The 16,737-nt window shown below is 40.2% G+C and overlaps 1 protein-coding gene across 1 annotated transcript in view; it reads left to right on the top strand.

Moving 5' to 3' along the window:
* FRK (fyn related Src family tyrosine kinase) overlaps positions 1 to 16,737 on the top strand; it is a 76,344-nt gene that overhangs the window by 33,285 nt on the left and 26,322 nt on the right. The window contains exons 2-4 of the mRNA XM_038395245.2: positions 1,043 to 1,164; positions 9,786 to 9,949; positions 10,616 to 10,784. Coding sequence (XP_038251173.1) covers positions 1,043 to 1,164; positions 9,786 to 9,949; positions 10,616 to 10,784 — 455 coding nt within the window. The remainder of the gene's footprint in view (positions 1 to 1,042; positions 1,165 to 9,785; positions 9,950 to 10,615; positions 10,785 to 16,737) is intronic.

Raw genomic sequence — 16,737 nt, 5'->3', positions numbered from 1 at the left:
TTTTGTTGAATTGGCTAATTATGTATATTATAATAAATTGATTCCTTCTGGAGAGTCATATAGCATGGTTATCAATAATTTATTTAAGAGGAATTCTTATGTACATTGACACAAAAGGGTTTACAATCCACTTTTTGATAACTCTCTATCACCTTTTAAATCAACGGCAGGGGAGAGCGGTAATCTTAGAAAGAGACTTTTTTATTTGCTAGGAGCTCAATAATCCCAGTTGAAATTGATGAGCAGTCGTCTCATTTTTTCATCAGGTACGTTCTTGTCAAATAACTCAATACAATTAGCTAAACTTCATTTTAAGCATTCCATCTGAATTGTTATTTGAATAGGTTTTGAAAATCAGAGGTGTTATGCATGGGTGGAATGCTATACAACTGCTTTTAATTAGCTGATTTTCATAGCCCAAAGTCAGCCACTCAAGCATTTTCTGTGACATGAGGTGGGCATTGTTTTTGCTCATCTATCTCACTGCAGCAGGCCTGAAATGACTGCCAATTAGTCACTTCACAAATCAGCAAGGAACTGGAATTGTGAAGAATCTGTTCAGCATAATTTAGTTAATTAAAAATTAATTTATTTTATTCGGTACAGATAGCATTCATAAATTACAAATCAAGGTTAATCATAAAAACATATATCCCTCTGTAACTCAAAGGGGACTTGGCATCAATTATTTTCAAAGGGCTATTTAAAGATAGTCCTGGTGAGTCTATTTTTTAGTAAGGACTCTCTATCAAGCATAACATTCTAGCACCATTGAAATCAACAGGAGTTTTGGCATTGACTGCCATGTGTTCAGGATTTTACTTCAGGTGTTTACATAGTATCTTCTAATAATGTGTATTTTCCTGTTTGTTTGTTTGTTTCTTTCAATAATCTAATACAAGTTGTATCAAAATTCCCCTTTACTTGTTTGCAAAAATAATGTATGCTATGTTGTATGCTTAGTAGACACAGTGTAACAGTCTTTTCTGCTAATTATTACTGACTGGTAAAATTAATGCTAGAATTTTCTGTCTTTATTTAGATGGTTTTTTGGACCAGTCACGCGAGCAGATGCAGAGAAACAACTGTTGTGCCCTGAAAATCAGGCAGGAGCCTTCCTAATCCGAGAAAGCGAAAGTCAAAAAGGCGAATTCTCTCTTTCAGGTATCACAGGTTTTTACCTTGAGAAATACTGTAAGAGTTTTTCATTTGGCCTGTTTTTCTTTTCTAATTTTCTAAAATGATAAACTGCATGCATGAGAATGAAATTAAATCCATAATAATCTCTTGTTCCCAAGAGATACATAAAAGTTGGTAAGAGCCATAGACCTTTAGTAACTTTTACTTTATAGTTCTTTATTAATATGCTCAAAATTCAAATTAACTTTCTGTGCTTATTGCTTTTCATTGTTCCAGCTGCCTTGAAATGGGAAATGTTCTCATAATAAAAGAGCCACAAACACATTAGAGTTGTACATCAGTGCACCTACTGGTTCAGAGTGGAAATTAAACACATTTTGGCACTTGGCAGATCTATACAGGATATGAAAACAGTAGAATCTCTAGAATATATACTTAGTTTTAAACTGATCTTTTTGTGGGATCAGTTTGCAAAACTAGACTTCAGAAACACATGATCAATCTTCAGTGAAAAGTTAGTTGTATCTATGGTGGTAGGTTTAATTTTTTTATTTATTCAAGATCCCTCATTCTGGCTTCAAGATATGTGATAGGCTTCCTGGTAAAATTTGTACCTGAAAATAGACTGATTACCTACCAAATAGGGAAAAGCACAATTTTACTTACAGCAGCCAACCTTACTTCTTTTTAACGCTAGTCCTAATAGGTAATATGAAATATTATCCTATGATGGATTTTCTTGAACACCTTTCACCAGATCTGTGATACAAATATAAGACAAGAGAATTACAAGAGAAGACTGTCAGTGGGGGTATAATATTGTATACCTGGAGATGTACTGGAAGCAGCTTTCAAAGTTTTTGCTCACTGAATAGTCTAGTGACTCTTCAGTACTTGGATTAAATTAGGATGATTCCACACGCTTGATTACATTAGCCCAGTAAAGCATTTTGCTGTTACTGGAATGGAGTGCTGTAGAACTTGCAGTATTTTGAGGCATGTGTCAACATGCTAGGAAAGAGAACAGCTTGTCATCCACATACATTCTGGCTGTGGTAAATCACCTGGAGACAGTTTAGGCTTTAAAGCAAAATCAAAAAGTATCTTGCATCCCTGTCAAGGCTGACAAAGGCAACAAAATACTGCAACTCCAGCTAGTATTTCCTAATGATATTTTCCATTTCACTGAGATTGCTCAGACACCGAGATCAGTGTAAAACAAGAGGAAACTGCACCCTTATGGATCCTAGACTTATGCTTTGGGATGTTTATAAAGATGTATAATTACACACATATATAATTATATCCATATAATATGTAACCAGTGAATTATAAGAGAGGAACCTGAACCAAAGCCTAGGATCTGAAAACCCCCACACTTTGAAAAAAGTATGGGTCTGGTTCAGAAGTTTGTGATTCTGACCCATTTCTATTAATTGTGTGATAGTTTAGTATTGTACAACAATACTTCTTTCCTGAAGACCTCTACAAAGTGGGATTTGACTATTGCAGGGGAGGAGAGGTGTCAGTTTAGACATAATTTTGAGTCATCTAGAACAAATGTATTTATATTGAGCGGAAACCATGTGAAACTCCTCGTGTTTTCAGCTGTTTGACTTTGGTTTGGAGTTTAATTTGTACCTGAAACTCAAAGCAAAACCCCAGAGGATTTGACTCTGCAAAGATCAAAACTGATAAATATATTTGCCCAAGCCCCTGTAACCTGAAATCTATGAGGTTCACACTAATATATAATGGAGCCAAAGATATAAGAAGGAGAGATTAATAGGCAAATCTATTTAGGTGGCAGAGGGTGAAGAGGAAAAAAACCTGTCTTTCATTAAAATGAACACGTTTCATTTCTAATCTGTCATTGTGGAAAAAATTCACATTTCATAAATGATTTAGAAGGCAAACAAGACTTTGAATTCAATTTCAATTTTTAATGAGAGGTTTTTGTGGGCCACAAAAGGTTAAACTGAGACCACATCAAACTTTAGATGGCCATAGAGATCCATTGGTATCATCCTAATTGCTTGATGTTTGTCATATCTTCTTTTAATTTAAAAAATGCGTATGTTGCAGAAGGAATTTTATGTTGATGATTCTAGCATCTGGTGTAAAAGGCATTAATTTTTAAACATGCCTGTGCCATCGTAGGCATTGCCTCTTTTTAATTAAAAGCCATAATTTAGATGTGCTCAGCTTAATTGAGTGTCACTGCCAATAAAAGCAAGAGGCTTGTCTCTTTTTCTTGAATAATGACATCTGCAAGATTTCCTGCATTAAATGACATTAATACAAAATACAAATACATTAAAGCACCTGCTGTACTTCTATACATATATTTAAAACTCAGATACTCCTGTTGCTATAACCTTCCTTTTAAACTATAGACAACAGAAAGAAAATATACCAGGTCTCCCATGTTTAAAAAGGATGAATTCAAACTGGAGCAGGTACAGAGAAGGGCTACTAGGATGATCCGAGGAATGGAAAACTTGTCTTATGAAAGGAGACTTAAGGAGCTTGGCTTGTTTAGCCTAACTAAAAGAAGGTTGAGGGGAGATATGATTGCTCTCTCTAAATATATCAGAGGGATAAATACAGGAGAGGAATTATTTCAGCTCAGCACCAATGTGGACACAAGAACAAATGGGTATAAACTGGTCACCAGGAAGTTTAGACTTGAAATCAGACAAAGGTTTTTATCCATCAGAGGAGTGAAGTTTTGGAATAGCCTTCCAAGGGAAGCAGTGGGGGCAAAAGATCTATCTGGTTTTAAGATTCTACTTGATAAGTTTATGGAGGAGATGGTATGATGGGATAATGGGATTTTGGTAAGTAATTGATCTTTAAATATTCAGGGTAAATAGGCCAAATCCCCTGAGATGGGATATTAGATGGATGGGATCTGAGTTACCCAGGAAAGAATTTTCTGTAGTATCTGGCTGGTGAATCTTGCCCATATGCTCAGGGTTTAGCTGGTTGTCATATTTGGGGTCGGGAAGGAATTTTCCTCCAGGGCAGATTGGAGAGGCCCTGGAGGTTTTTCGCCTTCCTCTGTAGCATGGGGCATGGTTGACTTGAGGGAGGTTTCTCTGCTCCTTGAAGTCTTTAAACCATGATTTAAGGACTTCAATAGCTCAGACATGGGTGAGGTTTTTCATAGGAGTGGGTGGGTGAGATTCTGTGGCCTGCACTGTGCAGGAGGTCAGACTAGATGATCAGAATGGTCCCTTCTGACCTTAGTATCTATGAATCTATGAATCTATATCCTCACTAAATTGCATGGCAGTGCTGAATCTGAGTTTGTTGCTTGCCTTCAGACTTGGGCCATGTGGGCTGCCTACCCCCTCTTCCTAGGGATGAACATGGGACTCCCCCTGGGAGTGGAAGCAGTCAAGATACATTTGGCAATTATGTGTCTTTTTTGTGCTCCCAGAACAAGGCTGTGTGGTTTCCTGTGGGAATGGGGGAGAGGAGGAGAATGACATTTGGGCGGAGCAAAGAGTGGGAATGGCAGGCAGCTGCAGACAGAACAGGCTGGTGGGGAAGAGAACGGTTAGACAAAGGGAGAGGTAAGAAGTTGCGCTGTAGTTTTTGAGGTCTGTGATCTTGCCAAGTTGCTTTTTTATTGTTGTTGGTCTGTACTTGTGAGGCTGTCTTGGTTTAAATTAGAAAGACAATTTTGAGGTCATAGGTGCTGACTTTTATTTTTCCCAGTGAGTGCTCCCCCACTCCACCCAAAGGCCCCGTCCCCCTCTGCCCCTTCCCCCGAGGCCCCTCCTGTGCTCTGCCTCTTCCTACCCCCACTCTGACACTCCCCCAAGGCTCCCACCCACCGCTTGCTGCTCTCCACCCTCCCCCAAGCACCTCCTGCCAGCCGCCAAACAGCTAATCGGTGTGGCTGGGGGGTGCTGAGCACCCACTATTTATTTTCTGTGGGTGCTTGAGCCCCAGAGCACCCATGGAGTCGGCACCTATAGCTCAGGTCCAATAAAAGATATTACCAACTTCTGGTGAGAGAGAGACAGGCTTCAAGCTAACATGGAGCTCTGCTTCAGTTCCTTTGGGCAGGCACTGTCTTTCTCTTCCATGTCTGTACAGAGCCTAACACACTGATACTCAACTCTGGGGCCTTTAAGATGCTCCAGAATACAAATAAATAATTCCTCAAACATGCAGGTTCTCCACACGAAAGCAAATTTCATCTAGAGAGAATAGTAAGTCAATTAAAGTAACAGGATGGGCAAAAATACTGTCTTGTTACCAGTGCAAGAAAGCATTGTCTGGACCCCCTGAAATAGAGAAATAGGATAAAAGTAGGAATTATGATACTTTTCTTATCTGTGAGACAGGCCAGTCCTTGCTTACACACAGCCCCCCAACCTGAAGCAAATACTCACCAGCAACCCACACCACACAACAGAACCACTAACTCAGGAACCTATCCTTGCAACAAAGCCCATTGCCAACTCTGTCCACATATCTATTCAGGGGATACCATCATAGGGCCTAATCACATCAGCCACACTATCAGAGGCTCGTTCACCTGCACATCTACCAATGTGATATATGCATCATGTGCCAGCAATGCCCCTCTGCCATGTACACTGGCCAAACAGGGCAGTCTCTACGTAAAAGAATAAATGGACACAAATCAGACGTCAAGAATTAGAACATTCAAAAACCAGTCAGAGAACACTTCAGCCACCCTGGACACTCAATTACAGACCTAAAAGTGGCAATTCTTCAACAAAAATACTTCAGAAACAGACTCCAACCAGAAACAGCAGAACTGGAATTAATTTGCAAACTGGACACCATTAAATTAGGCTTGCATAAAGACTGGGAGTGGATGAGTCATTACACTAACTAAAAACTATTTCCCCATGCTAATTTTCCCCCTACTGTTACTCACACCTTCTTGTCAACTGTTTGAAATGGGCCATCATGATTATCACTATACAAATTTTTTTTTTCCTGCTAATAATAGTCACTTTAATTGATTGGTCACGTTAAGAGTTGGTATGACAACCCCCATTTTTTCATGTTCTCTGTATATCTCTCTCTCTCTTCCTACTGTATTTTCCACTACATGCATCTGATGAAGTGGGCTTTAGCCCATGAAAGCTTATGCTCAAATAGATTTGTTAGTCTCTAAGGTGCCACAAGTACTGGTTCTTTCTGCTGATACAGATTAACACAGCTATCACGCTGAAACTTGTTTTAAATGTCACCTAACCGCCCTCTGGTGGCAGTTGTTGACGATCGCATGCAACAATACAAATACATATTCCTGCCTAAGGAAGTGTGTGGGTGGTGGGGGATATTCTATTCAATTAAAATTGGATTAATGATCAGAAAAACTCCATGTTACACTAACCTTTTAATTGAGAACATTTTGAATTATTCTAACATTTCAGGAACTTATATCAAACATACACACCTGCCTGTGTGTGTATGTATATATAATATAATGAGGGTATGATGGTGTGGTATGAAGTAAAGGCTTTATTAGCATGACAAAAGGGGAAATAAGAGACTTGACAATATTTAGATCTTCAAATTAGAGATAATGAGTCCCATATACTGTACTACAAGTACAGACATTAGGAGGGGAGGGGAAGAGATTGAGTTATATATTAATTTGTTTTCCCAGTTAAACAAAAATAAAAAAAATTAGGCTCCACATATCAGCAAGACTATGTTAAATAGACATACTGGAATTGTAGTTCCTATAAAGTGTACTGAGCATACAAACAGTTTTAAACATGGGGGAAAGGGGATCAAAGAACATCTAGAGCTCTTAAACACATTCCTCTCTATCAAATAACAACATCCACCCATCCTCCCCTTCCTTTGGCTTTGGCTCACTACCCCATGCTTAGCAAGTGAGGTTCAGGTTATGGTGACCTCTCAGCTGGCGCATATTAAGTACAGTTCTGTTTCCCTTTAGTCATACAATAAGTATAACAACATTTCATTACCCCTTCACTGAAGACTTAAGACTTTAGTGATCAATAGCTCCATGTCCAGTTGGCAGCTGGTATCAAGCGGAGTGTCCCAAGGGTCAGTCCTGGGGCCGGTTTTGTTCAATATCTTCATTAATGAACTGGAGGATGGCATGGATTGCACCCTCACAAGTTTGCAGATGACACTAAACTGAGAGGAGTGGTAGATACAGGTGGCTAAAGTTAGGTTCCTAAATACACATTTAGGCACCTAAATGTAAGGTGCATTATTTTGAGGAGGACTTATGGGTGGTAGGTACCCTTGTGTCAGGTGAGGGTTTCCCAGTGTTGGGGAAATGGTCCCAGGTCCCAGCCACAGGCCTCTGCACAAACACCTACTCTCCCTCTGAGGGGGTCACACTTGACACCTGGATCAAGCACCACACTTAGCAATAGAATAACACTTTTATCTAACCCAGCAAAAGCCAGGAGTAGATCCAGGTCAGAATCTCTAGCAGGGGCTACACAGACTCCCTTCCTTCCATCCCCACATGCATGATTAGATACATACAGACTCTGTGATGCACACCACTGCAGTCCACTCCTTGGGTCACTCCAACCTGTCCATGCAATCTGATGCTGCTGTGAAATGTGAACTCAGAGTGGTGGGTCTTGTACAGTAGGGTTGCCAGGTGTCCAATTTTCAACCGAACACTTGGTCAAAAAAGAACCCTCCCCATCCTGGTGAAAAGGAGCGAGTGAGTGAGGATGGGAGACAGCGAGCGACAGAGGGAGGGGGGAAGACGGAGTGAGCAGGACGGGTCCTCATAGAAGAGGCAAGACAAGGATGTTTGGTTTTATTGGGTCAGAAAGTTAACAACCTTATTGTATGGCCTCAGCGTTCCTGTCCAGGCTCCAGGCTGTGCATCTGTACAAGCACCAGTGCAGCAGCTGGCTCTCCTCCAATCAGCTTCTAGTTCAGACTCTGCCATGGCTCAGCTGTGCTGCTAGCTACTTCTTCTCTTGCTCCTCTTTCTTTGTTCTCTCTCCAAATCTTTCCAGGGCTGGTTTTCCATCCTGCCCTCATCTGCTCCTTGGCTCAAGCCCTCCCAAGTGATCCATAATTAATTCTGTGTTCTTACTTTGGAGTGGCACTCCCAGCAGCCAATTGGGTTTGCACAGAGTGTGGGGGAACAGGGGATAGGATGGAGAAAGGAAAGGGCTCTCCCAGTCCTACACCTGCCAGGATGTAAACACACTTGTCCCCAGGTGGAGGGCATACCCCTGGGCTTGGCCGCTCTCATCATTGTTGTATCAGTTGGGAAGGGGGACCCTCGAACTTTGAGGACTTCAGGGTGCTTCTGCCTTATTGTGCTCTTCCCCTAGCTCCCACTGTAGAGTCGTGTTCAGGTGACTCCTCCCTACTCTGCTCTTCTCTTGTCTCAGGGCTAGATTTTGGTCCCTCCTGCTTGCCCCACCCCCATCCTCCTCACTCTGCTCTTCCCCTGCCTCAGGACCAGGATGAGGGACAGGGTGCTTCCAGGGGAGATCCCCGCTATGTGAGCCATCCCAGCAGTGGGAGCCTAATGACTCCTTTCAGCCCTGCCTCCTGGCTACTAGGACGCGGATCTCCTCCCCACACTCTGTTTTGCAGCTCAGGCTCAAAGTGGCAAGGCCTGAACATGTTGCAGTGGACCAGATTCTCCACTCTATCTGCTGGCTCTGATCTAGTCTTGTATTTGGGCCATTTGGGGTATGGGATTCCACAGACGATGGGACCCACTGTGTTCAGTTTGGAGCACCTCCGCTGGCTGAACAAGACCAGATTGCCCAGCACCCATGGCCCGGCACCAGCATGTCTGTCAGATCTCTGTTTCTGTCTGTCTTGGGCTTGCAACATACTAGCAGCTGTGATCTGGTTTACCTCACAGAGGTGTTGGTGATGCTCATGGACCCAGCCACCCCAGACTGTGGCTCCCTGGGATCTCATGGCCATGTCTGTGGACAGCCAGCGATGCCTGCCGAACATCAGGAAATAGGGGGTGTACTACATGGAGGTGCGCACCATGTTGTTATACACATAGGTCACCTGCAACAAGTAGGAAGGCAGTCTCTCTGCCACGGTCCTGAGCCCTGCTAGCAGCATCTGGTTGGCTCGCTTGCAGTGGGCTTTGTATTTTGGGTGGTAGGCTGTCATCCTTAGCTTGCGGCTGCCATACCGAGAGCATAATTCCTTAAACATCTGTTACTTGAAGGGCATGCCTTGGTCTGTGATCACCGCAGAAAGATTGCCATAGGGCTGAGCAAAATAGTGCCAGAAGGCTTCTGTAGTTGCTCTGGCCATGATCTCCCTGAGGGGTGTCGTGTCCAGGAATATGGCATAATGATCCACCATGGTCAGGAAGTCAGATGCACTGCTATGGCTTGGCTCCGCCTTCATGTGATCCAGTGCTAACAATTCCAAGGGCACGTGGGTCTCCATCGGCTGGAGTGGGGCCCTATCCCCCACCTCTGGATTAGGTACTTGTGGGACTTATGGGTGTTAGGCACTTTTGAAAATTATGTCTTTAAATATACATTTAGGAACCTGGCTTGGGTTACTCTGTTTTTAAAATGTTGGCCATAAGCTATATTGTACTATTGTCTATATTTAATAGCTCAGAGCTCATATCTCAATTTATTTTTTAGTCTTTGATGGAGCAGTTGTGAAACACTACAGGATCAAACAGGAGGCTGACGAGGGCTTTTTTCTTAGCAAAAAGAATATTTTTAAAACATTGATTGCTTTTGTTGACCACTACACCAATAACAGCGATGGCCTCTGTGTAAAGCTCGGGAAGTCCTGTATAAAGGTAAAGTTAATTTTATATTGTGCAAAATATATATTTTCAAACTAAGCTGCTGGTTATCAGATGCTAGGTTGCAAAATGATGACCTGATTCTTTGATGAAGTTGCGTGGACAGCGGAACAGTTTCATTCTTGGAGCTGACACATTCATAATAAAATACCCTGACATTTTGAACAAATAATTGTGTGGCTGCAGGAAAAGAATGTGCCAACTTGTGATTTATGAATAGCTCTGTATATTGAGATAAAATCGCCAAGTTCATAACTCTAGATGTCTATAAGTATTACTGAGACAAAACCATCAGGTTCATGTTTGCAATATTTCATTGTTCGAAAAAGCTTGCAAGGGGGAGTTGATTTTTTTAAAATGTAGAGGCTCTTTGACTAGTTGTAGCATTTTCAAGACTTATACAATATCAGGTAACTGCTGCTCTTTCATTTAAAAGTTTTATTTGAAGCTCAACTACTTTTTTGTAATAAGAGGTACCGAAGATGTGGATTTGTATTTGCTTTTTATGTTCTCTTTTGTGTTTTTCCTTACAGAACACACAGATGATAGAGATAACTCATAGCTGCAACTTTAACTGACATTTTTAAACAAAGATTTATTATACACACTGCTGAACAAATAGCAAAATATCTAATGTTTGTGTTTGGTTCTTTACACCAGAAAAAGGTTCCTACTCCTTTCGATTTGTCATACAAAACTGCAGACCAGTGGGAGATAGACCGAAATTCTCTGAAACTGTTGAAAAAATTAGGTTCTGGTCAATTTGGTGAGGTGTGGGAAGGTCTCTGGAATAATACTACACCAGTGGCAATCAAAACATTAAAACCAGGTATGTCGCACATCACTTTGAATTGCTAATATTGTCAGGCCTCAGCAAGAGCCCACTTTCATGTTTTGTAAATACTCTTTATCAGAAAATCAGGCTATCTAATCATCTTCAAAGACAGGCATATTCTGGATTGAGTTTGTTAAATTGAGTTTGCTAAATTCCCACTGCTCTTTCATTTGTTCTTTGTTCTTCAGTTTCACACACACAACACAAGCTCCCTGTCCCATCATATAATGTTGCTGGCACAGAATGGCTGACATTCTAGAAGTATCTGCATTTCATCAGTAGGTGAAGTGATCATTTTATCTATAATCTATAGGCTGTAAAAATCCTTCTGGTGGATAGGTGCTATATTGCTATAAAGTTTTATTGTTATAGAATCTGTATTTGTATAAATCTCTCTGTTGTTATTAAGAGCAGTAATACAGAGTAAAATACTGTAAATAGAGATTGGAAATGTGATAAAATTTTGCATATTTATGACATACTCTACTAATTGCTGATGTTTATCTACTGTATATCCTTGTGTGAATAATGTGGCATCTGTTTGACTTTTTCTTTACTTTTAAAATTAATTTTAAGTATCCTTTGCATTGTAAAACAACATCTACCAGCAGATGGCACAAATCACATAGATAACAAAACCAAGCATAGTTTATATAAACATTTTTTAAAAAAAAGAGAGAGAGATCATGATACGTTTTCTTTCATTCACAAAGCATTTGTGAGGTTCTAATGGCTCTGATTCAGGAAAGTCCCACGGAGGGACTTAAGTTTTTAGCCTGTGTGGGATGTCTGTCCCCTTTATTTTTCACTTTTTTTGTTTTTTGGAATGGTGACATACAATTTCTTCCCTATTCTTCAAGTGCACATAATCAGTAGGCTCCTGATGATGCACCCTGGCCTCTCTGATTATTTTACAAGTATGATCCATTATCAGGACCTTTTGCATTGTGAACCCAGGATCTATAGAAGACAATTTACAAAACAAAACTGAAAAAAAGCTTAGAGCCCCAAATGTGTGTTATTCACCTGAAGGAACTTCATTGGGGTTTGAGGAGAGGATGGTGTCATTTTACCTTCTCTCCCCTTTAACAGATTTTGGGCCATTTTAACAGATATTCCACTTCTCTCACTACCCTGCATTTAACAGCAGAATGCATAATGTGGCCCCTATATTTGATTTTTCTACTATATTAACTCAATATTTCATCTCTTTGTTGTCTTTGTAATGCTGGAAGCCATCCATTTTACACAGACAAAAATTAAGGTACAGTGAGAGTAAGACTAATCTCTTTCTCTGTCTTTTTGTTAAAGTGACCAATGATCTTGAATGCCCTAACTGAATGCCCAAGCTCAAAGGTGCTCAGCATCCCCAGTCCCACGATGGGAATGTCAGTGCTCAGCACCTTTGAAAATCAGGTGGAAGGTATTTTAAGTTGAACACCCAAAATCAATGGCTACTTCGGGCATCCAAAATTAGCGCCTTTTAAAAAATATTTTGGCCTTCTTCTCTCTCTGCTTCAGTCTCACTCTCTGTAAAATGGGAGTACTATTTTCCAACCTATGTAAAGTGTGCTGAGATCTTCGTATTAATGATGCATTATATATTATTCACTTCTCCATGAAACAAGCTTCCCTTTTAATACTGGAATCGGAACTGATAGAGCAACATAGAAACACATCGTCCCCCTAGTCCTAACTAAACTCTCCCTACTAATTTTTTAAAAAGCTATCAGGAACGATAGGTCATTCAGTTATTTGTTTGGCTGATACCACATTTGGTACCACTTAAATTGTACAACAAAGAAGGTGAGAGGCCAGATAATCAGCCCTTATTCCTTCATGAAAGAGATTGATTTTCACATGTGTTCAGCCACACTACTCCTTTCCACTGAGATCAATCCCTTGACTATTGATCAGTTCGTCAACCCTAGCTACATCCCCACAGGTGTCACTGGAAAGCTTGGGAAACACAGCACAGTATTACCCCATTATCACAAGGGAAGAAAATAAGGCATTGCTGCTTCAGTTTTTATGTTTATGGTTGGTTCCTAATCATAGGAAAGGGCTCTGGAGATTGGTTAAACACTTGCCGCTTCACATTGGTTATTCATCAATCCCAGAAGCCATTTATTGCTACATAGATAATAAGGCAATAAAAGATGATCACATAAATAAACTGCAGTAGATTTGTTAGATAAAATTGAAAATTTTACACTGTACTTAGCAAAGAACTGTAGTTTATGTTGCAACTCTGGCAATAATAAAAGCATAGCAGTGTGGAATGCTGGAAGACTTTACCTCTGATATTTAAAATTAGATTGGACAAAGCCATAGATAATATATTATAGATATTGTTCTGCTCTGACTCAGGAAATAGATGACATGGTTTAATTCATCTTCTCCATCTCTGTTTTCTATGGTGTGGTCCAGCTCTTGTTTAAGTCAATGGAAAGAGTGTGTTTGGGCCCTGTGATTCTATTATTGATATGCCTTATAAAATATTACAGTATTCTACAGTAAAGAAAAAGTATTGTGATAACAAGATGCTGTGTTCAGAACACTGCAGCATATTTTTCTTTGGGCAGGTCTTCACTACCTGATGGATAGGCGGGTAGTGATCAATCTATTGGGGATCAATTTATCACGTCTCGTCTAGACGAGATAAATTGATCCTTGAACGTGTTCCCTGTCGACTCTGGAACTCCAGCTTGTGAGAGGCGGAAGCGGAGTTGATGGGGAAGCGGCAGCGGTCAACTCGCCACCGTCCTCGCGGCCAGGTAAATCAACCTAAGATACACCGACTTCAGCTACGCTATTCGCTATTCGCGTAGCTGAAGTTACCTATCTTAGGTCAACCTCCATCCCCAATGTAGACTAGGGCTAAGAGATTAACTTTTTTTGTACAATGTCCTACCCCCATTCTGAAACCTCCACATTTTAATGTCCTAACACATTGGGTTTCCAAAACTTACTTTCATAATTTCAGCAATCTCCATCAGATATATTGATTTAAATAATTTAAAATACCCTAATCAAAATGATAAAAGCTTAGTTTGGTATTAATAAAAATGCAACAGAAGCCAGATGTGGTAATTTACTTCATCTTAATATAAAAGCAATTGGGGATGGCCTCTGTAGTTCATGAGTTTTGACATTAAGGTTTCAGAGTAGCAGCCGTGTTAGTCTGTATTCGCAAAAAGAAAAGGAGTACTTGTGGCACCTTAGAGACTAACAAATTTATTTGAGCATAAGCTTTCGTGAGCTACAGCTCACTTCATGCATCTGATGAAGTTAGCTGTAGCTCACGAAAGCTTATGCTCAAATAAATTTGTTAGTCTCTAAGGTGCCACAAGTACTCCTTTTCTTTTGACATTAAGGTTGTTATATTCTGGGACACATACTGATTTTTCACACTTAGAATACAGAGAATAATGGTCTTCATAGTCACATAGCAAAAAAAGCCAGAATTGACCATTATATTATCTGGTATTTCCTCTTATATATCACAGGCCATTAAACTTCACCTAGTTAGCCCTGTATTGAGCCCAAAGACTTGTTGTTGACTAAAACATAACTTTCAGAAAGGCATCCACTCATGACCTGAAAGCATCAGATGATGGTGAATCCACCATTTCTCTTGGTAGTTTGTTCTAACGGTTATTCATCTTCACTGTTAAAAATGTGTGCCTAATTACTAATTTGAATGTGTCTGCTTCTGTTTCTAGCCATTGATATACTTTTCTCTACTCCACTTTCACACCCAATACCTACTCCATGTGAAGGTGCTTATACACTAATCAAGTCACCTCGCAAACTTTTTTTGATAAACTAAGTAAATTAAGTTCTTTAAGTGTCTCACTGTAAGGCATTTTCTCCATCTCTCAAATCACTCTTGGGACTCTTTTTTCTATGTGTACTACATTTTTTCAACAATTCTTTTAAAAAATCCTTTAAAAATGTTTCCATTGCTGGAAGACCTCCCCGCTCCAGGAAAATGTAATTCCCAGAATGCTGCAGGTATTGGTGAATCTTTCCCTAAGCCAATTTCCCAACATGGTGTTAACAAGTATTGAGATACAGGAGGTCCTGTTTTTAGGGCAGGCGGGTGGGGGAGTATAAAGCTGATGTCCTGTACAAAATCAGTGGGTAGTTAGATTATCACAACCTAAATTCTCCCTGCAATTTCAGTTGAATGCCTTATTCTTCCTCACTTCCTCTCAAACTGTTGTCTAACTATTGTACATTATTAAAATATTGCTGCATGCCATGCAGATGGACTAGGTTTCAGTGTTGAAGGAGGTGGTTTCAAAATGTATACAATAATGCAGGATGAAGGGTGATATGTAAATGTAAGACAATGTAAGACCTGTGTGTTATAATGATTATTATTCCTGGTACTTGTAAACTACCAGTTGATGACTACAAGTGAGCACCAAACTAAGCTTATGCCAAGCTTCATTATGCAGCATTCCTTACAGGTCAGAAATATGACATTAATTATTGTGCAACTCCTTAGTTCAGAGTTAAAATGAAATAGGCCTGGGATTAAACAGACAGGTGTATGTACTAAAAATAGACAAGCCTTAAAATGATTGTTAATGTCTATATAACGTTTAAAAGTGAGAAAAAAAAGGCAATTGTAAAAATAGAGAAAGTAGAGGCCATTAAGCATGGTATATGCATATAATAAAAAGAATTTAGGAGTGGAGTCAAATATATACATTTTAAATCATCTCTTTTATAAATTGTCTTTTCACATAATAAATTATTCAGAAGAATGTATATTTTTACATGTTTATAAAGCACTTACACACTTTATATAAATCATAAATAAGAACTTGATGTTTGCATATGCAAGTGGCGCACATATACAAATCTGATGCCATAGAAAATTTGGGGTAAGAGTTCCAAAAGCACCCATTGACTTACAGTTAGACTTAGGTTCCTAAGTCACTTGAAAATTTTACCCTAGGCCCCCTAGTATGAATGGAACTATGTTGGGTATAGGAGTGCAGTAACATGTCACAGATCTAGTCACGCTCCTCCTGCGGGATACTCAGACTATGATGAAGAGATCCAAACATTGAATCCCATGTGCCGTAGCTTGCTGGAGCTATGCAGAGTTTAGGTGCTGTGCCTGGCTTTGGGCCTCTAGGAACTCAATCCAGTACAGACCTTGTGTCTGAAACCTATCTTGGCAGTGGGGCCTCATGTGCCATTTTCCTCAAGCCTCCCCAGTGACTCCTGAATATTCCACAGAATGCCATCAAAGGTCTGAGCCTTCTGGATTGCAGTTTACCTCTTCAGGGGTAAACAGTGAAAGCAAACAGACACACAAACTATGCATAGGATTTTAAAACACAATTACTCTTTATTTAACAGTGCGAGCTATGCAGAAATCTAGACAAAATAATAAACACACCTGTATGCACTTTCTCTGCCTCAGTTTCCTCACCACTCTGTCGTTTTTTGGGCTTGGGCAGAATCCTCTGGGGTATCTGGGATCCTTCCCTTGCAGCTTAGAGTTTCTCATCAGAGGCATGGAGCCTTCTCTAGTGCAGCTAGATTTTCTGACTATGTCTGGTACTGCTTTTACACCAGAGCTCCCTTCTACAAAAGCACGCCTGTTCTCTTCCTCTCTCCTGCCCAAAGCTTCCTCTGTCTATGAAAAGTCTTTCCCCTTATTCCTCCTTGCTTTGCCACCTCTATCCCTTTTTCTTGTTTCAGACTTTTTCACTCCCCCCATCATGCAGACAAATTGGAGCAACTAACTTCAGTTCCTTAGCATACCCATTGTTTGGTCAGAGTACAGTAGTTAAGGTTTCAGAATCACCCATTGTCCTTGGTTTGGTAGGCACATGCTGTACCCTATGCCAGCAGGTTGTCAATTCCACTTCCATATAGCAGAACTCTTGGATACAATAATTTCATAATTAGAACTTCGTAA

The sequence above is a fragment of the Dermochelys coriacea genome, chromosome 3 (genome assembly GCF_009764565.3).
Source record: "Dermochelys coriacea isolate rDerCor1 chromosome 3, rDerCor1.pri.v4, whole genome shotgun sequence".
Classification (NCBI taxonomy): Eukaryota; Metazoa; Chordata; order Testudines; family Dermochelyidae; genus Dermochelys; species Dermochelys coriacea.
Note: the sequence above shows the minus strand (reverse complement) of the source record. Positions and strands in the feature narration are given on the sequence as shown.